Source organism: Miscanthus floridulus, chromosome 6 (assembly GCF_019320115.1).
Source record: "Miscanthus floridulus cultivar M001 chromosome 6, ASM1932011v1, whole genome shotgun sequence".
In the NCBI taxonomy this organism is placed as follows: Eukaryota; Viridiplantae; Streptophyta; class Magnoliopsida; order Poales; family Poaceae; genus Miscanthus; species Miscanthus floridulus.
This window is the reverse complement of record NC_089585.1, coordinates 112527985-112553992: the sequence shown is the minus strand read 5'-3', so window position 1 is coordinate 112553992 and position 26008 is coordinate 112527985. Positions and strand designations below refer to the sequence as shown.

At 43.6% G+C, this 26008-nt stretch overlaps 2 protein-coding genes and 1 pseudogene across 2 annotated transcripts; 2 read left to right on the top strand and 1 right to left on the bottom strand.

Annotated features, from left to right (window-relative positions):
- Positions 1–551: 551 nt before the first annotated feature.
- Positions 552–5054, top strand: LOC136461030 (probable xyloglucan glycosyltransferase 1; annotated as a pseudogene).
- A 2956-nt stretch (positions 5055–8010) lies between these two features.
- Positions 8011–9622, top strand: LOC136459092 (EKC/KEOPS complex subunit PCC1-like). Its single transcript, XM_066458997.1, has 4 exons — positions 8011–8252; positions 8922–8994; positions 9078–9133; positions 9225–9622. The coding sequence occupies exons 1-4, from the start codon at positions 8197–8199 to the stop codon at positions 9343–9345; spliced, it is 306 nt and encodes a 101-aa protein (XP_066315094.1). The 5' UTR covers positions 8011–8196; the 3' UTR covers positions 9346–9622.
- Positions 9623–10077: 455 nt separating this feature from the next.
- Positions 10078–13988, bottom strand: LOC136459091 (uncharacterized). Its single transcript, XM_066458996.1, has 3 exons — positions 13321–13988; positions 12570–12757; positions 10078–10905 (listed from the first exon to the last, which is right to left on the bottom strand). Exons 1-3 carry the CDS (start codon positions 13919–13921, stop codon positions 10465–10467), a joined length of 1230 nt encoding a protein of 409 aa, XP_066315093.1. The 5' UTR covers positions 13922–13988; the 3' UTR covers positions 10078–10464.
- Positions 13989–26008: the final 12020 nt, after the last annotated feature.

Genomic DNA, 26008 nt, shown 5'->3' with positions numbered 1-26008 from the left:
CCGTCTGCGTCTCCTGCGTCGCACGCTCGCCCTCACGCCTCACCTTGTCTGTCGTCGCTGCCACTGCCAGAGTGCCAGTGCCCGCGGCCCCGCGACGAAGCCCCGCCCGGCGCCTGACAGCACAACTGACACTTGCCGGATCCCGAGACCACCGTCTTCGCACGGTTAATCTTTCTTTGCATGGCGGATTAGTTAATTGATGGAGCTGATTAGCCCTGCCGAGTGGCGTAAAGGCCGCCTCTCCTCTCTCCCTCCTCAGCCTCCTACCGACTCTACTCCAGCTGGAAGCAGAAGCGAAAGAGAACAAAAAAAATGGAAAGAAAGAGATGAGATTTGTACGCAGTAGGAGTAATTGATTATTAGGAGGTGGTGGTGGTGGTCGCGGTAATCATAGGGGCTCATAAAGGTTGGACTTGTCCGAGCCCAGGCGGATTTGGATCCCGGCCGCGACGTGGTGAGCAGTGTGAGCTTCCATCTGCTGCTACCTGCTCTCACTCTCCTCGTGCGTGCGGCGCGCGCTCCCCGCTTTCGTGGGGTCCTGTCCGGGCCGGCCTCTTCCGACCTCACCAGCATTTCCCTCCCTTGTATTAATCCTTGGCCCCCTCTTCTCTCTTGTGAGTGTGCTCCGTCGCTCACCTCGGCCACAGGTGGTCTTGTTGATGAGGTGAGGTGAGGGGCTGTGCTCTGGGGGGAGCCAAAGCCCAAAGCCAAGAAGCGGCGGCGTCTAGGTTTGGGTTTCTGCCTCGAGGTGCCAATGGCGCAGTGGTGGGGCCGGGAGGCGCGGGGTGGCGGCGGCGGCACGTCGGTGGTGGTGAAGATGGAGAGCCCGGACTGGGCCGTCCCGGAGTCGGCGGCGGCCGGGGGGCAAGGCCGGCCGCGGCAAGAACGCTCGCCAGATCACGTGGGTGCTGCTGCTCAAGGCGCACCGCGCCGCGGGGAAGCTCACGGGCGTCGCCCTCCGCCGCGCTGGTCCGTCGCCGCCGCCGCGCGGAGGCGGGTGGGCGGCGGGCGGACCGACGCCGACGGCGGCGCCGCGCCGCACGAGGAGAGCCCCGCTCTGCGCACCAGGTTCTACGGCTTCCTCCGCGCCTCCCTCGTGCTCTCCATGCTCCTCCCTCGCCGGTCGACGTCGCCGCGCACCTCCAGGGCTGGCACCTCGCCGTCGACGTCCCCGACCTGCTCGCCGTCGAGGGCCTCTTCGCCGCCGGGTACGCGTCCTGGGTGCGCGTCCGCCTCGAGTACCTCGCGCCGGCGCTGCAGTTCATGGCGACGCGTTGCGTCGTGCTCTTCTTGATCCAGAGCGCGGACCGCCTTATCCTCTGCCTCGGCTGCCTCTGGATCAAGCTCAAGGGCATCAAGGCCTGTTCCCAAGGCTGCTGGCAAAGGGTCAGACGACGTCGAGGCCGTCACAACCGGGGAGTTCCCCATGGTGCTCGTGCAGATTCCAATGTGCAACGAGAAGAGGTGAGCTGGAAACAAAAGCAAACAAAGTTTCGATTCCCTGCCCGATTCCTTGTTGGGATGTGTTCAAGGTCGCATTTGGGGATTGGGCCTTGAGTGCCCTAGCCGCATTGGTGGTTGCAGAGATCGAAAGATTCGGTTTTCAAGCTGAAACTGGGAGGACTCAACAAATGGTCGATGGGATAGTTTAGATTGGGGAAACCTAGGCTGTAGTGCCACTAGTGGGAAAACAAGGGGCGATAGTTTCTAGGTATCATTTGGGGATTGGGTGTGATGCATATCAAATGGTATGGGACGGTTTCAGTTTCTGGCAAACAACTCCCGAAAGCACCAGTACACGGTTACTGCTTACTACTACTAGTTACTACCGACATTTTGGTGAGTTTTTTCTTCTGCAAGTGTTGGTGGTTTAAAACTTCGATTCTGAAATTGGAATTTGTGGTCATTGGTCAAAGAAAAATAAAGTCGGTTTCGGGTTGGGGGACGGGATTCTAAAACACACTCGTGTCTATCTTGTTTTGCACCTTGGCCCTCCAAACATATTTAGCAAGTGGGAGGAACAGAAAATTCTCAGGAGTTTTGGACATTTTTTTTTATCTTTTGCAAAAGAGGACTACCAAACATTGAACTGATCGTAGGCTTGGAGGAGGAAACCACTGAAACAAATGGTTATTATGTTAGCATCTTTTTACGTTTTAGTAAATTACTACTTCAGGAAAGGCTAAGATTAGAATTTTTTTAACAATCTTGAAAGCGGGGAATTGTCGATTAATTGTGCAGTTATTTTGAACTATAACAAAATGTCCCATTCCTTTGATTTATTTGTGTGCAGGTGTACCAGCAATCTATTGGTGCTGTTTGCGGTCTGGACTGGCCAAGGCCCAACTTCTTGGTGCAGGTGCTAGACGATTCTGATGATGCTGCCACTTCAGCACTTATTAAAGAGGAGGTGGAGAAGTGGCAACGTGAAGGCGTTCGCATATTGTACCGACACCGAGTAATTCGTGATGGCTACAAGGCTGGAAATCTCAAGTCAGCCATGAACTGCAGCTATGTAAAAGATTATGAGTTTGTTGTTATCTTTGACGCTGATTTTCAACCCCAGCCAGACTTCCTGAAGCGAACTGTGCCCCATTTCAAGGTTTGGCGGACATCTTTTGCGTGCATTTTCATCTAAGGATGAGTCCTTGTGAATTCAATTGTCTGACTCATTGTGTGAGGGGTTTCCAGGGCAATGAGGATGTCGGGCTAGTTCAGGCAAGGTGGTCTTTTGTGAACAAGGATGAGAACTTGTTAACTAGGCTGCAAAACATAAACCTTTGCTTCCACTTTGAGGTGGAGCAGCAGGTTAATGGGATCTTCCTCAATTTCTTTGGATTCAACGGAACGGCAGGAGTGTGGAGAATAAAGGCACTTGAGGATTCAGGTGGATGGATGGAGAGGACAACAGTGGAGGACATGGATATTGCTGTCCGAGCACACCTCAAGGGCTGGAAGTTTCTGTTCCTTAACGATGTTGAGGTACTTACATATATAACATTTTACTTTATGGTTATATTATATTGTGTTGAGACTTGTGATTACAAATGAGTGTTGCATGTTTATCCTTTCAGTGCCAGTGTGAATTGCCAGAGTCATATGAGGCATACCGGAAACAGCAACACCGATGGCATTCTGGTCCCATGCAGTTGTTTAGACTCTGCTTTGTGGATATTATTAAGTCAAAGGTGTGGACCTTTCCTTGGATGCATATTTTCAAATTTTATTTTTTTTTAAATGGTTGCGATCTCTTTTCGTGCATGATTTAGGATCATTCTTCCTTTTCTTCCTGTCGAGAATGTTTTAGCAGCCCACTCAATGTGATAATTAGCATTATGGACTGTGAAATAGATTTCTAGAGACTGAATGTCACTTATGTAATTATGTGTCTTCAATCTTCCATTATTCATACTGTGATTGGCCACAATTTTGAGGACTTGCTTGAACCCTTGAAATACGCTGCAGAAGCAAAAACTGGAGAGAAAAAAAAGGAACTTATATTGAGTACATTATTTTCATATGCCAGTGCCAGTTATGTTTGTTGCTATTTTTTTCTTCAAGAAATGTAATTCCAATTTCGCATATTCTAGTTTATGGCATCTCTCTCTCTCTCTCTCTCTCTCTCTCTCTCTCTCTCTCTCTCTCTCTCTCTCTCTCCTTTTGAACCTCATTACTTATTTATTGTCTGCTCATATTTTTAATGTTTTAGTGATGTTTATTGGTTAAATGTTTCATATAGGCTATAGCTAAGTTTTGGGTAAAATAAAATGTGCAAACAACTGGGCACTTGGGCAGCGCACTTCTAGCAAAGAACATAGTATCAAAATACAAAGCTAACCAGTGACATTTCAAGCACTTACTGATGTCTAAATTTTCTTTGTTCTGTGGGACTCGATTCTTATATATCCTTTGTGCCACTCGTAGAAAAACTAATATAGTTGCTCTCTATGAATTTATTCTCAACAATAGGTTAACATGTTTTCTTTTCAAAAAAATTGGACCATTTTTTTATGCTGGGGCTAAACTTTCTTCCCTTTTGCTGCAGATTGGATTTTGGAAGAAGTTCAACCTGATATTTCTTTTCTTTCTCCTTCGCAAGCTTATTTTGCCCTTCTATTCCTTCACTCTTTTCTGCATCATCCTTCCCATGACAATGTTTATTCCTGAAGCTGAGCTCCCTGCCTGGGTTGTGTGCTACATTCCGGCAACCATGTCCTTGCTGAACATCCTCCCAGCCCCCAAATCCTTCCCATTTATTGTCCCCTATCTCCTATTTGAGAATACCATGTCAGTAACCAAATTCAACGCCATGATTTCTGGCTTGTTCCAGCTCGGGAGTGCCTACGAGTGGGTCGTCACCAAGAAATCAGGCCGTTCTTCCGAGGGCGATCTCATTTCCCTCGTCGAGAAGCAGTCTAAACAGCAAAGGGTAGGGTCTGCACCCAACCTTGATTCCCTTACAAAGGAGTCTTCCAATCTTAAAAAGGACTCCAAAAAGAAGAAACACAATAGGATATACAGGAAGGAGCTAGCACTCTCCTTCCTCCTCCTAACAGCAGCTGCTCGGAGCCTGCTATCGGTGCAAGGAATACATTTCTACTTCCTTCTCTTCCAAGGGGTATCATTCTTGGTTGTTGGGCTCGATCTAATCGGTGAGCAAGTTGAGTGATGGGAATACAAGGGAGAGTAATGGGGTATTTATTTTGCTGCGAGTGTGTGGGTGTGTGTGGGGAGCAATGCGACCAAAGAGCACTTCAGGTAAAGGCAAGCACGGTACATGATTCAACGCATACACGACTACACGAGAAGATTTTGATTCCGGATTAAGAGGGGTTATAGTTGGTCAGGGATACTTGAAACGGTGAAATGTGGATTGTAGATATATGGCTTGGGACTCTGGACTGTGAAAGGCTTGGGGGTCTAATTCTTTTGTAAGAAAATCTTCAGTGGTTACATGAGTTATTTTGCTTACTTGACGGTTTACCTTCAAAGGGGGATACTGTTGGGGTCCATGTAATTTGGCCAATTGCTACGAATGCATACTGAATTACTGAGACTGATACTTGTTCGTTTCTTGAACTCGCACCTGTGGGTAGAGGATTGGACTAAGAGGGACCCAGAAAAGGGAAGATGTGCTGCATGAGTGCATCAGTAGTAAACTTAGATTGCCTACGGTTTGTGAATGCAAGAGGGCAAGTATGGTTTATGGGATGAATATTAACCTCTTTGAAGTACTGTTTTTATCCTTCCCATCTGTATTATTATTCAGAGTTTCAAGCGTTTGATTTGTATCGCGCTGTCATGGGGAAAAGGCAGAGCTTAAGGACCAAACGATCTGTCACTTGTGTCGCAACAGTCCGTGTGCGAGTGGGACTAGCTAAGCTAAGCAGCATGATTTTCACGTGCGATGGCGATACTTTGCTAATGTGTTTTCGTTTAGGAAAAAGTTCATTTTACTTCCCTGAACTATCCTCGAAGTCTAGTTTTTCTGCCTGAACTCGAAAACTGAGTAAATCATCTCCCTTAACTTTTGAAACGGTTCATTTTACCTCCCAAATGCGGTTTTGTCCTTTTTTTTTATTTATTTTGATTGAATATTTAAAAAATCATAGTGAATCACAGAAAAATCATAAACTAGAAAATTCAATTTTTTGGACTCCACATGAGTAGATCTACATAGTAAACATATAGTATGGTATTGTCGGTGTTTCGTACAAGCACCGGCAAGTAAATTTATAGTAATGCGCGTTAGGCTCGGATGGTGCGCTAAAGAACACAAGATTTATACTGGTTCGGGCTGAATATTCCTACGTCCAGTTTGTTGCTGCTCGTGTTATTAGCACCGTGAATGGTTCGTAGTAGGGGATACAAACGATTGAGAGAGGGACATGTCCCAAGTCTCTGACGGAAGGGTCGAAAGGAGGCCAAGAGCTTGGTAGCAGCTTGACTGTGTGTGTGTCTTGTGTCCTTCGGTCTCTTCTTTGTTGGAGGAAGCGCATCCCCTTTTATAGATGAAGGGGACGGCTTTACAAGGGTAAGGGCTTAGGATGCGTGCTCTACCTAGACTTGTGGCTCACGTCTACCCAGCTCGGTTACCCATTCTGATGGGTGTGAAAGGATGATAAGCGCCTACAATACTGTCGATGTCTCTGTAGAATGTCAGGTCGGTTACAGAATGCTGCCCTACATAGGGTACGGGCTGTAGTACAGTGATTTTGACTTATGAGCCTCCCCCAGCCTTGCTCTGCACGCCTTCTGGTTCCTATGAGTCTCTGTCGGAGGGACGCGGGGTCAGGGTCCGGAGTAGCGCCGTGGGCAAGGTCTTCTGATTTGGTGGACCCGAGGGGTCGGGAAGCGGGCGCCGCTCCCTTGGGTCCATAGCGTGGTGACGGAATATCCGTCATTCGTGGAGATAGCAAATCCTTTTCTGGAGCGTAGCGGTTGTCGTATATCTTCGTCGGGTTCCGTGTCCTAGAGTTGAAGGCGGCGCCTACAACTCTACAGGGCGAGGAGCACGCGCCTACAATACCTTTTGGGCTCTGCGGCGCCCAGAAGGGTCTAAAGCACCCGTCCAGTCGCTCCCTGGCAGTACCTTTTCTGCCGGGACGCAGGGTATGGTCCTCGAAGCCGTGGTTGACCCGAACGTCTTGTCTTGCTCTGTACCCATCATCATGAGGGAACGGGGAGAAGTTATCAGGTAAGATGAAACCAGTCTTTGGACATCGAACGGGGCAAGGTTCGTCCTCGGTCGTCGGGCGAGACAGAGTCCAGTCCTTATCCCTTGGGCGTGACCGAGCCCACCCCCTGGGGGTCAGGCGAGGCAGAGTCTATCCCTCAACCCTCGGGCGAGGCGGAGCTGTCCCGAAGGTGTCGGGTGAGGCGGAGATTAGCCTTCAGCCCACGAGTGAGGCGGAGCTGTCCCGAAGGCGTCGGGCGGAACGGAGGCTAGCCCTTAGCCCTCGGACGAGGCGAGGTTGGCCCAAAGACGTTGGGTGAGGCGGAGACTAGCCCTTAGCCCTCGGACGAGGCGGGGCTGGCCCAAAGGCGTCGGGCGAGACGAAACCAAACTTCCGTCATTCGGGCAAGGAACGTAGCGGCGCCCTTGTTCGTCCAGAAGTTTTTAACGTTCGATGGTTATTGGTTCCACCTCCTGGGGTACCTCAGTATTAGGTCTCCGACAGGTATGCTTAGTACAAAGTTTTTGTTGTAGCTTTAGATCTATGCTTTTCTGTAATTAATTCATAGCTGCAGTTTATATGGTCCAATTGTGGTGAAATTTTTATGGTGGTCTAATTATTGTATGTTTTAACTGTAGTAAAAATTTCATACTTGTTTCTATTTTTACACACTTTTAACTATTTTAAAACCATTTAGCAAGTATAAAACTAAATAAATCTATAACTCAGTTATACATGATCCAATGAGCATGAAATTTTTACTATAGTTCAATCATATAGTAATTAGCCCACCATAAAAATTTCACCACAATTGGACCATAAAAACTACAGCTTTGAATTAATTATAAAAAAGCATAGATATAAAGCTACAACAAAAACTTTCTACTAAACATACCATATTGTATATTCACTGTGTAGATCTACTCATGTGAAGTCCAAAAAATAGATTTTCTATTTTATGATTTTTCTGTGATTTACTATGATTTTTTAAAAATTCAGCCGAAATAAATTAAAAAGAAAAAAGCAAAACCGCCTTTAAAAACTACCTATAACCGGGTCAGAGAGGTAAAATGAACGGTTTTAAAAGTTGAGGAAGGTGGTTTACCCGATTTTGAAGTTCATGGAGAAAACCTAGACTTTAAGGATAGTTTAGGGGGGTAAAATGGACTTTTTTCTTTCCATTATATGCTGCCTACTGCCATGGTGCGACACGACGGGCCCGTCCAGTAAAGTTCCAAAGCCCGTCCACAGCCCTATAGACTAAGCGGCCTACATAGGCCCAGATCACATGAGGGTCGGCGAACGCTATCTTCCAGCCCACTTATCCCTCAGTTCGGCGGACCCCCAGGCCCGCCAAGCCTCCTTCCCCTCCCCCAGTCCCCCTCCATCACGGTCACGGCGCCTCCAACTCCAAGCGCCGCCTCCGCCTCGAAAACTCGATCCTCGCGCGCTGCAGCCAGGCGTCCGACCGGCGTGTGGACCTCTCGCGCCCCAGCCCGCCCGGCCGCCCGTTGCCACGATGGCTGCCGCTTCCGTTCCACCAGCATCTTCCTCCGGCGGCTGGGACTTCACCTGGTGAGTCCTCCCTCCCTTTTATCCTTGGTCGGCCGTGTGCCGATGCAGTCACATTTGCATGCCGTTTAGGTACGTAGCTTCCTTGCTCAGCCAATTTGCCATTTTGCATCCTTATGCGGTGAGACTGCTGTTGACTCTGCAACGTCATGCTTGTTTCTTGTTCGACGGATTTCCTCAAAAGAAACTTAACCGTTATTATTAGGCAGAAAATGCCTATGTGTGAATGAATGCCTAGACCATCCTCTTTGATGCAAAATCGAAGTAAATAGTATGTGTTTTCTCCATGTATTACCGTGTGTATTTTCATGAATGATTGTTGGGGGAAAAACTGACTGAGCTTGTGGTGTATTTTCATGAATGATTGCTGGGGGAAAACTGACTGAGCTTGTGGGAATTGGTAGCCTGTAGGTGTTTGGCAAGTCCATCCTTATTATAACATCGAGGGACCAGAGGTAACTTGATATCACTATCCATAGCTTGCTTGGTTCCCCGATTGACCTCGACACCATGCTCTGATGATAATTTGAGATGATATTTTACTGACGTGTCAAAAAAGAAATGCAATGACTTGATACATGTTACCCCTACTGCCCTACTGCGCATTTTGTTTCTGCTGTAAATGATTTCTGGGTACGAGGCACAGTGCAACACTGACATATTGTTTGGCAGTAACCTTGAAGTTGATTATGGGTCTGAGGAAAATGCATCCATAGTCTACAAAACATTAGCAGTTGACAAGGAGGTAAAGTAGCTGTATTCTACTAGTTTTCTCATGAACTCATCCAGTTTTCTCTTTGCCGACGACTTTGCAACTTTATATTGCAGTTGCAGCCTGACAAGGTGAAGAGGGAGATGACTCTATCAGGCAGCAAGCTGGCCGTGTTAGTATATCCGCTCTGTCATCTCTAACTGTTGTCTATGCATTGCTGTGTCAAGCCATAAGACTGAAGTCCTCTTATTTTCGGAATTCAGGCACTTTGCAGCCGTGGAGGCCCGGTTTCTGCGAGCATCGTTCAGCGCATTTGTCGACCTTATGGGACTCGTGACGAAGCTTGTCGAGGAATATGGTGTGGCCAAGGAAGAGCATTCTTGAATCTTGATGAACAATATCATACACGGCATTGCGGAGTTGATTTTAGTCCGCCTGTGAGCACTTTGGACAGTCTGTACCAGTGGAATTGCTCTTGATTTGTGTCAAGCTAATGTATCACTGTATTTGCCCTTGATTGGTCCAATCCTATTCGGAACAGTGAATTCTTTTCGGCATACTGTTGTGAAAACGAACTTTCCTGTAACGTTAATGCAAAATGTACAGAGAAGAACAGGTTGTGTTCCGTTCTGAAAAATCGTACGAACACTTCTAATGCTTCATCATCACAACGCGTACGAACACTTTTTTTTATTATTTTCAGACCATGATATATCCTCGATACATATGATGTGCGTACATGGTGAGCTACGATATCGTCTTGTGAGCATTTGTATTCGTACTTTTGAATATAGTAACCAGCATTTGTATCCGTACTTTTGAATATAGTAACCAACAACTAGTTGTCCAAGTTATTATTGTTTTTTGATCGAGATCAATAGAATCATACTACAGGGCAGGGCACTCCGATCTTCTTCTTTTTTAAAAAAAAAATAAAGTGCATATAGCACTACCAAGAACAGGGCAGGGCACAATTTATCCACCGTTAATCGGATGTGTGATACTGTAATTACTGTTGAGCGTGACCGCTCTCAGCAAGGAAGAGAAAATGGAACGTGTATCCTGCTCAACGCTCATAAGCTTAGCATGCAGAGTTCATCCTTGAGATTACATGTATGATGTATCATGTTCCTTAAAAAAAAGGAACTCTGAAGATATCAACATGTAAGTGATACATGATATCTGACAGCTTATAGATGATTCTAATATATTACATTCAGAATCTCGTATCAAAAACAGCTCGTAAGGACAGCGATATAGCAGGAATGCAGAACTGCGTCAGTGCGTCTGGAACTTTATCTACAGAGAAAAAAGATTGACTGCTTAGATACAACTTGGAATTGGGACGCGCCGAGAGACATTGTTACGTGATTCTGCTACTGCAATCAAAGAACCAGACAGTGAAGTGGTAAAGCCAGAGGCACAGAGCAAAGTGTTCTTCATTTCTTCATGAAGCCACCATCTAGCAATGTGCTGATAGCTGGTTCGCGCGATAGCAGCCCCCTAGTCATCCTCTAGATCGCTGAAGGATACATCTTCCTCCTCCCCAACTGCAGTGGTGTTGCCAGTTTTGCTGGGCACATGATCCACATCCTGTAGCCAATCATCTACTTCTTTTTCATCATCATCCTCCGCAGGGTGAGGGTTAGATTTCTCAGTGGGTAAACTCTTGGCCTCAGTTTTCATCACCAACTCTTCTTGAATTACAGACTTGTCAACTATTTCTGCCTCGGTACTTGAGATAAGATGCTTGTCAGCCTCAACATTCGGCACAGGGTCAGAAGTTAGTTCTTGGAATGACGGCGCTTCAGATACTCCATGCTTGTTTTGGATGCTTGACGGTGACAACTCACTCTCTTCAGGTTCTGTAGTATTCCTGTTTTCTGATAACAGCTTGTTCTTTGTTGGTGAACTTTGCAATAGTCCTTCTCTTGCTTCCAGGATCTGCGTGAAACATGAAAATTTTAGGAGGAAAATCCAACAAGTATAGATGCACGATTCAAGCTCCTAATGAAATAAAAGTGCAACAAGAATCTTCCCTTCCAAAGTTACTAATAACAAAAAGAAAGGTATGACAGCCTGTTCGCTTGCTCGTAAACGATCGTAAATTTCCAGCCGGGAACAGTGTTTTTCTCTCACACCAAACTAGCCAGCAGTAAATAATCCACGATCGTTTACGGCCTCCTGAACAGGCCGCATGATTCACGACTTCCATATTTATTATAATGGTACTAACAGCAGTATGATGTGAAAATATGATTCATAGACTTAGCATGTGTAGTAGTTATATTAATAATGGAATGCTTTGTGTTCTCATATATGATATGCAAATTTAACTATATTAATTAGAAAGTTTAGTTTAATTGAGAAAACAAGCAATTAATGAAGGATATCCAGAATACTAGTTAGGCAGTACTTCATTTGAAAAACTGGGGTCTACCTTTGGAAGGCTTCACCGCTTCAGTTTTCAGAAATCAAAATCACCCCCACGACATAAATATCAAAAAGAAAAAATAACCGTCAACGTTGGAGATACATCTCCTCAATCTCACTCTATCTGATAAGAGCTACAACCTGGAAATGGACATACAAATAGTTCTACGTTGGACATGCATGTCCTGAATCTCACTCAGTCTGATAAGAGCTGCCACTTGGAAATGGGCATACAAATGGTTCTTGATCAATGAACTTCACATATGAAGATAACACTTGCATCGAGCGTAATCATCAAATTTTGTGTTCCTACATTGTCTAGTACTCATCAAGCTTTATGTGCTCACATAATTTATCATACAACGGTATCAATTGGGGCAGTTTTGCTTATAACTTTTGTTGTTGCCATATTCCCATCAGCTCAGCGATAAAGAAGTCACTTAAGCTTCAAGCAAGATACTCTGTAACTGTCATGATACATGCTGGATTTATGATTCCTTAACAATTACTCCCTTCATTCCAAATTATAAGACGTTTGGGCTTTTCTAGATATATAGCTTTTGCTATGCAATTAGATATACGCTATGTCTAGATACATAGTAAATGCAATGTATCTAGAAAAGCCAAAACGTCTTATAATTTGGAATGGATGGAGTAGTACTAATGTACAATAACATGGATCCACAAGACCGAAGGCTAAGTTTCTACAGATAGTGTTAACCTCATCTTAGGATACAATACAATATATAAAAGTCAGGCTAGCCAATTTTTCCCACATAGATTGAGGTCCATTAATATTTTAGCCAAGGTTGACCCCAGCCTCAGGTTAGTATTAGTACTTGAGCTCAGGCTACTCACAAAGTCACACTGGAGAATTGACTGGCTCATACTTCAGAGAAAGGATAGACAATAAGCCAATTAAACAAAATGACAGCTTATAGGGAGTAAGAAAATGGTTTCCAGATAGCATATCTCACATTAAAAAAGACCACAGTTCATAACACATAAACAAATAATTTTATTTCTGACAAGATCTATGTAAGTTGTCTTCCAAATCAAGCCTATAAGCAGATGCTTCTGTTTGGATAATTGTAGTCCGCATGAACAGCAAGAAACAGACATGATAAAAAAAAAATTAGAAAGAAAAAAAACAGAACAAAGGAGAGGGAGTATACTTGTGGTGTTGAAAGAATTTCAGCATCTTGCTTGCTGAGTTTCGAATGGAGAAGCACAAAATATATCTTCCAGAAGCATGCTTCACTCATATTGGTAGAGCAAAGCTCAGTCCTGAGGTATGATAGGCTTGGCACAAGGCGCTCTATAGCAACTGCATGTCCATACTGTGCATCTGACAGTTCAAAATCTAAAAACATAGAAGCATATCAAATGTAGGTAAGAAACTGAGGAAATCAATCTGGTATGGTAAGGAACAATGGACATCAATCATACATGAAGGAATGACATACAAAATTGTGTCAACTCATTCAACTCACAGATGTTGAACCTATAACTGTCAACTCCAAAAACAACTCTGACCCAGTTGCAAGTTTGAATTTGAACAAAAGTACGGTAAACATTGCAGCGTCACAACCAGTTGCAAACAACACTTCCCCAGCAAAACCTTTGTAAATATAAGCAAAATAGACTCAATTCCAACATAAACAATGATGACTTGAGTCCAGATGCTAAATTAAGATGAATAGATTTAGTTACACTCTAGAAACCGTAATTTCAGTAGTAAGAGAATACTGTATTGTAGACAAACAAGCTTAAGCAACTAAAGTCAACCCTCTTCTTCCCTTATCCACTACTACTACAACAAAATGAGCACAGAATTGCACCAAAACAATCGGTTCAAACCATCTATGAATCAAAGCAACAAAATAAACAGTTCAGGCACTCTGATCTGATGCCACTTGCTCTTACCATCCGTGTGTCGGTCATCAACAAACAAGGGGAAATCGAGCCATGTCTTTGGATGCTTTGAGATGTTACTGACGAACACCACTACCTCCTCGTTCACACCGACCGCCTCGCCCTCTTCCTCCTCCCCCTGATCCCCGGGCCCGAATGGCAAGAACGACGACGCGATCCTGGAGATCTCCGCCACTGCGCCGGCGTTCGACAGCATCGAGATGCCGGTCTTCACCCTGCCCCCGATCTCCGCCAGGTCACTGCGGATCCCGTCGATCCGTGGGGACTGAGGCACCTCCGCGGCGGCGGCCGTCTCCTCCTCCTCCACCTCCTCCTCCTCCTCCTCCTCCTCGGTCTCTCCCTCAACCGGCGGTGGCGCGAGGAAGGAGGCAACACCCCAGAACCGGCGGGTGAGGGACTCGGTCAGCTCCGAGATATCGCCTTTGACGCCACGGCTCGGGGTGTCTGGCTGCTCGTCGGACTCCCCGGTGTCAGCGCCGGTGGGGTCGAAGGCGCGCGGCGGGCTCTTGTCGCCGGAGGGGCACTCGGATTCATCGTCGTCAGAGTGGGCGGAGGAGAGTGTGGCGGCGATGGAGCGAACGAGCCATGACATCGCGGCGAGCTCGTGCCGTGCGTGCGGACGGGGCGGCGGCCGAGCACTGAAGCGTGGGGGCGGTAGGTAGAGTGGAGTAGCGGAGAACGGGAAGCGTGGCGGCCGAATTTTTTATTTTTTTAGCTCTTTTTTAATTTTTTTTTTCACAAATATACGCGTGTTTAGTTTCAGGAAGTTGGAATTTGGAGCTATTGTAGCACTTTCATTTTTATTTGGCAATTAGTGTTCAATCATGGACTAATTAGGCTCAAAACGTTCGTCTCGCAATTTCCCACCAAACTGTGCAATTAGTTTTTTTTTCATCTACATTTAATGCTCCATGCACGGGCCGTAAACATTCGATGTGATAGGTACTATAGCACTTTTTATGAATTTGGGGTGGAACTAAACAAGACGTATGTATATGGAGTTATGATTTTAAAATTCGGATTCTTAGCTCGGCACCATTGTTGCTGGCGCCGAGGTCTTGGACTCGATGTAGATGTGGCAGTGTCTTAGTAGGTAGCTCGTCGTCGTAGATCCTGGCGCCGAGCTTGGCGTCGTAGATCCTGGTGTCAATCTTGACGTCGTAGATCTTGGCATCGAGCTTGACGCCAGGATCTATGGCGACGAGGTGATATTTTAACCCGCTCCCCAACCTTTCTGCTCGAGCTTTCTTTCTCTTCTTTCTCCTCCCTCTCGGATTTTTTCTCTCCCCACTTCGCCCTACCTCATGAATCGGCTTATTGGACCTTATAAACTTTGATTTGATCCGTAGATCTTCGAGAGCAAGGTATCATCGCTCTCCTCCTAGTTTTTTCGTATAGATTCGGTATATATTAGTCGAATTCTTCAACCTAAGAATCGTCATGACTTATGGTTTCATATAATTTTTAATATTTGTATTATACAACCGTAGGATGCCAATGCGTGAAAAAGCTTACAAACCAAGGTAAACGCAACGCATGTTGTTATGTTATGGGTTCATTGTTGTGCATCAAATGGAAAACCATAGGTTTAGGGTTTAATGTTAATTACTTTTGGTTCTTAGAATGAAATGTGTTGAATTATAGTTATGGCGGATGACCGAAAATGCCTTTGACCCATTGCCTTTGTCTAGTGGTGTTCCAGTGCCCATGTGCTTTTGCGACGATCCTTGCAAGGTAGCCAAGTCCGATGAAAATGACATATATAGGTAGAGATATTGAATGTGTTCCAATTTTACGTTTAAGCCTACACTTCGTCAGCGCCGCATTAACAAGATAGTGAGGAATTGATGTTTGTGTCATATGACATCTTGCATGATTTTTGTGTTTTGTAACATTGTATTTTTTGTAGACCCATCAACCGCTCTGTGATTTGAGCAGTGGATCGACACTGGGATCAAGCCTGAAGACAAGGAATTGATGTAGAACTATTACGGTGGGAGGCAGAGAACAAGGAGATGATGGAGAAAGGACACGGAGAGGAAGCTGTAAAAAAGAAGCACAAGGAAGAGGAGAAAAAGAGGCGTGTCTATCGTTAAACTAGGCAACAAGTTTGTAGAAGGTGAATTGAACGATTGCATTCACGGGCATACCACGTATCCTCAATAGCAACTTATTGAATGGCTCCGCCATGTTACTACACTGAAACTCGTACCTCCATCCACCGGCGTCGTGAGCTCTTGTCCATTTTTCCAAATCCCTCATCAAATATGTGAGCCATTGTCTACCTTCTGCATTTAATGAGGTTCTAACCTGCTCCAACTTTTTCTAAAAGTACTTGTCCTCAAGCTGTCGAGCAGCCTCCTAAAACAGATTAAAGTTATCCTTCACACCATCCTTTTAGAGTAGATTCTTGACAAGGTGCCGAGTACACCAACGATAGTGTAAAGGTGCATACCCCTCCATCTGCTCTCGTACGGCATTAAGTATGCACTGGTGCCTATCAGATATGACGCCAACCTCCCTGCTAGGCCCAACACATGTATTCGGACTAGCATCAAGAATGTAACACCTCTGGTGTTACGAGCTCACTTAGCACCTAGGTTAGACCTAAGAGAAATCAGCCAATAAATTTTCGGGTTTTAAAACACACATGTAATGATGAGTGAGTCTTATGTGGTTCGCTTTGATGGACTAAACTAAATATCTAAGTTAATTCACTTAGTGCATAAAAGTATTTAAAAATGTCCAATAACGATTCTAGCAAGTACATGACGAATGGCTTGTTCTGTTGGATTGAGCATAAAAACAATTTTTATAAACAAAGTAAAATATAACTTGTATTTAGAACTTAAATAAAATTTGAAGTGCAAGTTAGTAGTTGAGAATGCATTTTTTGTTTTGGTGAGTAAATGTTGTTCAATAGTATACTGAGAGCTTCGAAATCGAATCCGTAATTCAAACTAGAACGTTTCATTCAATTGGCGGGGCAATGAACTTATGTTGCGGATACCATTTTTGGTAGAGTATTTGGGCCAAAATAGCTAAAGCATGCTTAAGTATCCCGCTTCATGTGTTAGTATGTAGTGCGGGCTAATGAGTGAAATATTCGTTGGGTGAAATTAATAATGTTTGGGCATCCCAAAATTTTCGATAAAAGTGGTAGTAGCTGTTAGTCTAAAACTGAGCCTTAACTTTAAAATGTTGGTAGGCAATGCCATTTTGACAAATTAATTATAGAAAATCTAGTTAAACACTAGTGCTATATTTTTATTTAGTGGGTTGCACCAAACTAAGTACGTTGTGATGATATGGTGGTTGGTATGTTTGGAGCTTGTTTTGGCCACTAAATAATTACGTTAAAACATCAAGAAAATGAAACGGGTTCGGTCATTGGGCCTTTGGCCGCGGTAGCAGTGAACAACAAGTCAAGCAAGCACGCGCGCGGGCAGGTAGCATAGCGCTGAGCTCACACTTAAGCCGGTGACCGCTCGACCCACCTCTGCGGCGTCATTACTCCGCATGCACGCTCCGTCGCCTCAGTGCCACCATCGTCACGGGCATGCGACGCTCACTAGCCAACACCGGGCTGCTCTCCTCCACCTCATCGAGCTACAACTGCTACTCGTTTCACCTACCCCTGTGTTCATGCTCACGTGGAGGCCGAGCCTCACGCTGCTTCCCCTTCCCTCTCTTTTTCTGCTGTCATGGAGGAGGCACCCTAGCTCCAGTCCGCCCATCGCCCCACCCCCTCGCGAGCACGTGCGAGCGCTCTGTAGGCCCACAGCGCTGCCCCTCCCGAGCCCCGCGTTGCCCCATGTCGTGTCCCCCGCTGTGGTTGTGTCACCACAACCATCCCCGGTGCGCCGTGGCCGCCCGTCGTCACCTCCCCTGCCACGGCCGCATGTGGCCACCATGTCGAGCTCCGCCTCAGTCCGTGCCATGGCCAGGCGAGCTTGGTCATGGCCGCGCACCTCCTCGCTGAAAACTCTAGTTTGATTTTGGTGAATTGATGAAACCCTAAGTGCTAACCTAGTTTATCAAGTGATCATGAGTTAGGTAGCACATTCCAAGTGGTGAAGCAAATGAAGATCATGACATGATAATGGTGATGCCATAGTGATGATCAAGTGCTTAGACTTGAAAAGAAGAAAGAGAGAAACAAAAGGCTAAAGACAAAAGTATAAGTGGTAGGAGCCATTTTTGTTTTGGTGATCGAGACACTTAGTGAGTGTGATTATATTTAGGATCGATAGCCGTACTATTAAGAGGAATGAAACTTGTATCGAAATGTGGTTATCAAAGTGCCACTAGATGCTCTAACTCATTGCCTATGCATTTAGGATCTAGTGGAGTGCTAACACCATTGAAAACATTTGTGAAAATATGCTAACACATATGCACAAGGTGATACAATTGGTGGTTGGCACATTTGAGCAAGGGTTAGAAACTTCACCGATGGAGTGTCTACCCGTAGAGTGCGGACGGTCCGATGGTGCCATCAGCGCCCTATATAAAGAAGACAGGGTGTCACAGAGTGCACCAGACGCTGGTCTTAACTGGACCAGAGCGTTCGGTCAATGGAAGCAGTGAAGACGCTGGCGTCGGTCTTTGACCAGACACTAGGTCACTTCATGATCGGATGCTGGCTGGCTGCGTCTGGTCCTACTAACGTGGTAGCGCACAGAGGAGATAGTGAGTGCTTGGACGCTAGGTGAGTCCAGTCGAGCATGACCAGACACATCCGGTCGTGAGTGGAGGCTTACTGGAAATGGCCGGACGTTGGGGTCCTACATCCGGTCATGATTCAACTGACGTGTCTGGTCATAGCTAGAATCTTACTAGAAGTGACCGGACGTTGGGGTCCTACGTCCGATCGTGGCACTGTGCTGCATCCGGTCATCACTTGACCATTGGGATCGGGCGCTCAGTATTTAAAGAGAGAGATGACGTGGCAGTCATATGTTGATCGGACGCTGGAAGGGTACGTCCGGTCGATCTGACCAGAGCGTTCGGTCACCATGTGTTGTACCCAATGAAGGGGTACAATGACTCTATTTCGTGGAGGCTTCTATTTAAGCCCCATTGTCGGCTCTAGCTCACTCTCTTGGTCATTTGCATTGACATAGAAACCTAGTGAGCTTAGCCAAAGCTCTTCCACTTATCTCCATCATAGATTCAATATTTTTGTGAGATTGGAAGTGAGTCCAAGTGCATTGCTTGAGTGTTTGCATCTAGAGGCACTTGGTATTCGTTCTTCGCTACGTGATTCGCTTATTACTCTTGGTGGTTGCCACCACTTAGATGGCTTGGAGCAGCGAGGATCATCGAGCGGAGGTTGTTGTAGAAATTTTTAATAGGCTATTCATCCCCCTCCAGCCATTAGGACCTTTCAAGTGATATCAGAGCTGAGGTCACCGTGATTTGAGGCTTAACAACCTTCGGTGTAAAAATGGCTCAAATCAACAACACCAAGAAGCCACCTTAATTTGATGGCTCAAACTATCCCTATTGAAAGGCTAAGATGACAACTTATATCAAGTCAATCAATAGGAAGGCTTGGAAGGTCGTAGAGACCAGGATTGAGATTGATGATGAAGAGGCTCCCACCGCTGTCGAAGAAATACTACTCCAAAATAATGGCATTGCTCTTAGTGCCATCCATGATGCTTTGGATGAGAGGACATTTGAGCAAATCAAGTACATTGAGAGAGCTCATGAGGCATGGAAGAAATTGGAGGAATCATTTGAGGGCACCCAAGCCATGAAGGGTGCAAAGACATACATTCTCAAGGAAAAGTTTGCAAGCTTCAAGATGAAAGAGGATGAGAGTATGCCGAAGATGTTTCATAGGCTTCAAGTGCTTGTCAATGATCTCAAAGCACTTAGAAAAATGGTGAAGGACAAGGACTTCTTCCACAAGTTCTTAAGATGCTTACCTTCAAGATTTGGCACATTAGTCACTATTCTAGTAAGGAGTGGTTTGGACATCATGACACCAAACCAAGTGTTGAAAGATATAATGACCGATGATACATATAGAGGTGACAATGAGAAGGAAGAAAAGAAGGAGAAGAAAGATGACAAGAAGGATGACAAGAAGAAGAGTGTGGCATTCAAGGCCACATCATCCAAGGGCAAGGCAAAGCAAGAAACATCAAGTGAAGATGATAGTTCATGGGATGATGATAATGAAAAGCTGGCTATCTTAGTCAAAAGATTTGGCAAGTTTATGGTGAAGAAGGGCTATCGTGCTAGAAGAAAGAAATCTTCATCCAAGAACAAGGAAGAGTCAAGAAGGTGCTTCAATTATGGAAGCAAGGATTATCTTGTTGCTCAATGTCCATACAATAGTGACAAAGATGATGATAAGAAGAACAAAAAGAAGGAAAAGAAGGAAAAGAAAGAGAAGAGGAACAAGATGACCTTCATGAAGAAGAAGGGTGGTTCGTATGTGGTCACTTGGGATAGTGATGCTCCCTCAAGTGCTGATGATGATAGTGACAATGACAAAACCACCAAGAAGAAGGCACTTGCAAGCATTGCTATCAATGAAAAGCCTTCTCTCTTTGACACTTCATCATGCTTCATGGCTAAGGCCACTAAGGTACAGATTTATGATGATGGAAGTGATGAAGAACATGATAATGAAAATGATAGTGATAGTGATGATAATGAACCTACTAAGGATGAACTATTTGACATGCTAGAAGATTCTAAAGAACACTTTGACATTAAGAGAAGGGAATGCAAAAGCTTGCGTAAGGAACTAAAAGCCCTTAAGTAAGCCTTTGATGAGCTCAGTGCAACTCATGAGAGGCTAGAGGAATCCCATGAGAAGCTTGGCAAGGCTCACAAGAAGCTTAAAAAATCTCATTCCTCATTGCTTAATGAACAAAATAAAAAGAAGAATGTTAAGACTTGTGATATAGGCTTAACTTGTGATATAATTGATGAATCATTATCTATGCCTATCATTGTTGCTCCCGCTAACCCTTTTTGTAGTACTTCTACTTCCACCTTATCTAGTAGTGATGCCTCACTAATGGTTGAGAATGAGAACCTCAAAAAGGAGGTCAATAAGCTCACTCACACCTTGGCTAAGGCCTATGGTGGTGAGGACCGCTTGCTTATGTGCTTGGGTAGCCAAAGAGCTTCTCTCTACAGAGAGGGATTGAGCTATACCCCTAAGAAAGGCAAGGCGGCCTTTGCTCCTCACAAGACTAGTTTTGTGAAAAACAATGGTCAGTTTTGCACTAGTTGCAAGCAAGTTGGTCATAAAGAGCATGAGTGCAAGAACAAAAGCAAAAATACTAATATATCCTCAATTAAGCTTGATTCTTTATATATGCTTACCAAGGGTGCAAATGGTGTAAAGGCTAAGTTCATTGGTAAACCATGGATAGGCTCAAAGAAGAAAGCCATTTGGATGCTAAAGAGCTTGGTCACTAACCTTCAAGTACCTAAGCAAGTTTGGGTTCCTAAGAAGAATTGATCTTCTTTTATAGGGCAATTATAAAGCCGGATGAAGGCATTGAGTTTTTGATAGTGGGTGCACTCAATATATGACTGGTGATGCAAGAATGTTCTACTCAATCTACACCAATGGCAATGATGGTTATGATAGTATCACATTTGGTGATAATAGCAAAGGCAAGGTCAAGGGGCTTGGTAAGATTACAATATCCAATGATATGAGCATTTACAAAGTGTTGCTAGTAGAGAGCTTAAACTTCAACTTGCTATCTATGGCTCAATTGTGTGATCTTGGATTCAAATGCATATTTGGGATAGATGATGTAGAGATCATAAGTGTAGATGGCTCTAACTTGATCTTCAAAGGCTTTAAATATGAGAATCTATACTTGGTTGATTTCAATGCTAGTGAAGCTAAATTATCTACATGTTTGTTCACTAAGTCTAGCATGGGTTGGTTATGGCATTGAAGGCTTGGTCATGTTGAAATAAAACAATTGAATAGATTGGTTAAGCATGACTTGGTTAGAGGCTTGAAAGATGTTGTGTTTGAGAAGGATAAGCTTTGTAGCTCTTGTCGAGCCAGCAAACAAGTTGGAAACACACATCATAAGAAAAACATAATGAGCACTAGTAAAGCATTTGAGTTATTGCACATAGATTTGTTTGGGCCAACTTAATACACTAGCATTGGTGGCAACAAATATGGCATTATGATAGTAAATGATTATACTAGATACACATGGGTATTCTTTCTAGTGGACAAAAGTGATGTGTTTGCAACATTCAAATCATTTGTCAAGGGCATTCACAATGAGTTTAAAACAACCATCAAGTGAGTTAGAAGTGACAATGGTAGTGAGTTCAAGAACACTAGAATTGATGAGTTGTGTGATGAATTTGGAATTAGACATCAATTCTTGGCCAAGTACACTCCATAATCAAATGGCCTTGTTGAAAGCAAGAATATAACACTCATTGATATGGCAAGGTCTATGCTTAGTGAGTACAATGTGAGTCAATCCTTTTGTGCTAAAACTATCAATACGGCTTGCTATTGTAGCAACCGTCTCTATTATCATCCATTGAAAGAGAAGACACCATATGAGCTCTTGAATGGTAGAAAGCCCAACACTACATATTTTCGGGTCTTTGGTTGCAAATGCTATATCTTGAAGAAAGGCACTAGATTGGGCAAGTTTGACAAGAAATGTGATGAAGGATTCTTATTTGGATACTCAACCACTAGCAATGCATATAGAGTTTAGAATTTAGATAGTGGTACTCTTGAGGAAGTTCATGATGTTGAATTTGATAAAACCAAGGGTTCACAAGAAGACAATGAGAACTTGAAAGATGTTAGAGGCATTCAACTTTCAAATGCCATAAAGAATATGGATGTTGGTGAATTAAGACCTAAGCAAGTGAATGATGATGAAGATGATCAAGTACAAGTGCTCTCTAACTCAAATGTGCAAGATGATACAACTCAAACTAGTACAAGTGGCTCTCATGACAATGAACAAGATCAAGTGGCTAGTACATCATCTCAACCTAATGATCAAGTAAATACAATCAATCAAGTTCCAATCCTCCAACCAACCAATATTGCAAGAGATCATCTATTGGAGACTATAATTGGTGATATTTCTAGAGGTGTACAAACAAGATCTAGATTGGTTTCATTTTGTGAATATTTCTCATTTGTGTCATCTATTAAACCAAAGAAGATAGATGAAGCATTGAAGGATGTTGATTGGGTGAATGCTATGCATGAAGAATTGAATAACTTCACAAGAAATCAAGTATGAGAATTAGTAGAGAGACCAAAGGGACATAATGTGATTAGAACAAAATGGGTCTTTAAAAACAAGCAAGATCAAGATGGGATAGTAGTAAGGAACAAAGCAAGATTGGTAGCACAAGGATATACACAAGTTGAAGGTCTTGACTTTGAAGAAACATATGCCCTGGTTGTTAGATTGGAAGCAATTTGAATCTTGCTAGCCTATACGTGTGCCCACAACATCAAGCTTTATCAAATGGATGTTAAGAGTGCATTTTTCAATGGTTACATCAATAAAGAAGTATATGTTGAGCAACCTCTCGGTTTTGAAGATGACAAAAAGCTCGACCATGTGTACAAGTTGAAGAAGGCATTGTATGGCTTGAAGTAAGCACCTAGAGTATGGTATGAGAGATTGAGGGACTTCCTACTCTCTAAAGGATTCATGATGGGGCAAGGTTGACACCACTCTTTTCATTAAGAAGATTGGAAAAGATTTATTTGTGTTGCAAATCTATGTTGATGACATAATATTTGGATCAACCAATCAAGACTTTTGTGAAGAGTTTGGAAAGATGATGGCTAATGAGTTTAAGATATCCATGATTGGAGAGTTAAGTTACTTCCTTGGTCTTCAAATCAAGCAATTGAAAAATGGTACTTTTATGAGTCAAGACAAGTATATCAAGGACATGATCAAGAAATTTGGCATGAGTGATAACAAAGCCATTAGCACACCAATGGGAATAACTGGCAATTTGGATAGTGATGCAAGTGCAAATATGGTGGATCAAAAATTGTATCGGTCTATGATTGGAAGCCTACTCTATGTGACCGCATCAAGGCTGGATGTCATGTTTAATGTATAGATGTGTGCAAGATTTCAAACCTCACCAAGAGAAAGTTATTTGAAGGCTACAAAGAGAATATTGAGGTACTTGAAGCATACACAAAATATTGGTTTGTGATATCCCAAAGGAGCAAAGTTTGAGCTGGTTGGTTACTCCGACTCATATTATGCAGGATGCAAGGTTGAAAGGAAGAGCACCTCGGGCATATGTCAATTGTTGAGAAGATCACTTGTTTCATGGACATCAAAGAAGCAAAATAGTGTTGCATTATCAACCGCTGAAGCCGAATACATATCCGTCAGTAGTTGTTGTGCATAAATACTTTAGATGAAGACCACTTTGAGTAACTTTGGAATCAAGTTCAAGAAAGTGCCATTGCTGTGTGACAATGAGAGTGCAATCAAGTTAACCAACAATCCGGTTCAACATGCAAGAACAAAGCACATTGATGTCCTCCACCATTTCATAAGAGATCACCAACAAAAAGGAGATATTTGCATTGAGAGTGTAGACACCGAAGATCAACATGCCGATATATTCACTAAGCCATTGGATGAGAAAAGGTTTTGCATACTAAGGAATGAGTTGAACATATTGGATTTCTTAAATATGTGTTGATGCACCTCCCCACTTATATGACATGCCTCTTCTTTGAGCAATCCAAGGTAGAAGTTGATTGACATGACATACATCCTTGCTAAGGACATGTTTAGTGCATCTAGTCATTTTTCACATTTAATAGACTCATTCATGAAAATCAAATGAATTTGATGAGTATATGGTACCACTATTGCTTCTATGCTTATTTTGATCTAGTGGTAGCATATGACATGTTTGTGGGCTTATAAACCTAGTGTTTGATCTAGAAAATGAGCTCTAAGTGTTTAACTCAACATGGTACAAGAAGGTGTGAAGAAGCTTGTTCTTGGATCAAACTGAGTTAAATATCTTTGGCAAGTATTCTAGATTGAACCAAATTTAGAAAAATGATCCTTACCCCGTTGATTGACATTGATACTCTCAACCTATCCACATTTTGAACATTTGTGGTCTTTGATGACAAAGGGGAGAAAAACAAAGATATTAGTGATACTAGTACATGGGGAGAAAAAGAAAGATATTAGTAAAAAGACAACAAAAAAATAAAGATATAAGTGATAGGGGGAGAGATATAACAAAGGAAGGGGATCAATTAAAATTTTGAGCACATAAGTAGGGGGAGCAAGCTCATGAACTTGTATGGTGTATTTGAATGTGCATTTCATATGTTTGCTTGTATGGCATAAGTTTTAAATTTCAATATCCATGCTTGTGTGGTGTATGCTAGTTGTAGGTTTGAATGATGAAATGAAAAAGTAGCATGCATAGGTTATCTAGTGATTTCATTTCCAAGTGGTATCGAGCTAACCTTGGTGCTAAGGATGGTATATTGGTGCACTCTGATTGGTATCATGCTTCAAATGTCCATCTTTTATACCCTAGCATCATTTGGTAGTTATTGTCTCCTATATTTTCTATCTAAGCATATGTGCAAGCTACAATCCAAACTCTTAGCACATATGTAGGGGGAGCAATTGCTAACATATGGGATTTATAAAACTTATCCATATCCTTTTACACATGGTAAATAAGCTTGGGCAAGCAACATGGATTCAAATGAATTTCAATTCATATCTTTGTAAAAGGGTTGTCATCAATTACCAAAAAGGAGGAGATTAAAAACTCTAGTTTGGTTTTGGTGAACTAATGAAACCCTTAGTGCTAACCTAGTTTATCAAGTGATCATGAGTTAGGTAGCACATTCCAAGTGGTGAAACAAATGAAGATCATGACATGATGATGGTGATGCCATGGTGATGATTATGTGCTTGGACTTGAAAAGAAGAAAGAGAGAAACAAAAGGCTCAAGGCAAAGGTATAAGTGGTAGGAACTATTTTTGTTTTGGTGATCGAGACACTTTGTGAGTGTGATCACATTTAGGATCGATAACCATACTATTAATAGGGGTGAAACTCATATCGAAATGCGGTTATCAAAGTGCCACTAGATGCTCTAACTTATTGCATATGCATTTAGGATCTAGTGGAGTGCTAACACCCTTGAAAACATTTATGAAAATATGGTAACACATGTGCATAAGGTGATACACTTGGTGGTTGGCACATTTGAGCAAGGGTTAGAAACTTCACTAGCGGAGTGTCTACCCGTAGAGTGTGGACAGTCTGACGGTGCCATCAGCGCCCTATACAGAGAAGATAGGGTGCCACAAAGTGCACCGAACATTGGTCTCAACTAGACCAGAGCATTCGGTCAATGGAAGCAGTGAAGACGCTGGGTCACTTCATGACCGGACACTGGCTGGCTACGTCCGGTCCTACTAACGTGGCAGTGCACAGAGAAGACAATGAGTGATCAGACACTGGGTGAGTTCGGTCGAGTATGACCAGACGCGTCCGATCATGAGTGGAGACTTACTGGAAATGACCAGACGCTGGGGTCCTACGTCCGGTCATGATTCAACTGACGTGTCCGGTCACAGCTAGAACCTTACTAGAAGTGACCGGACAT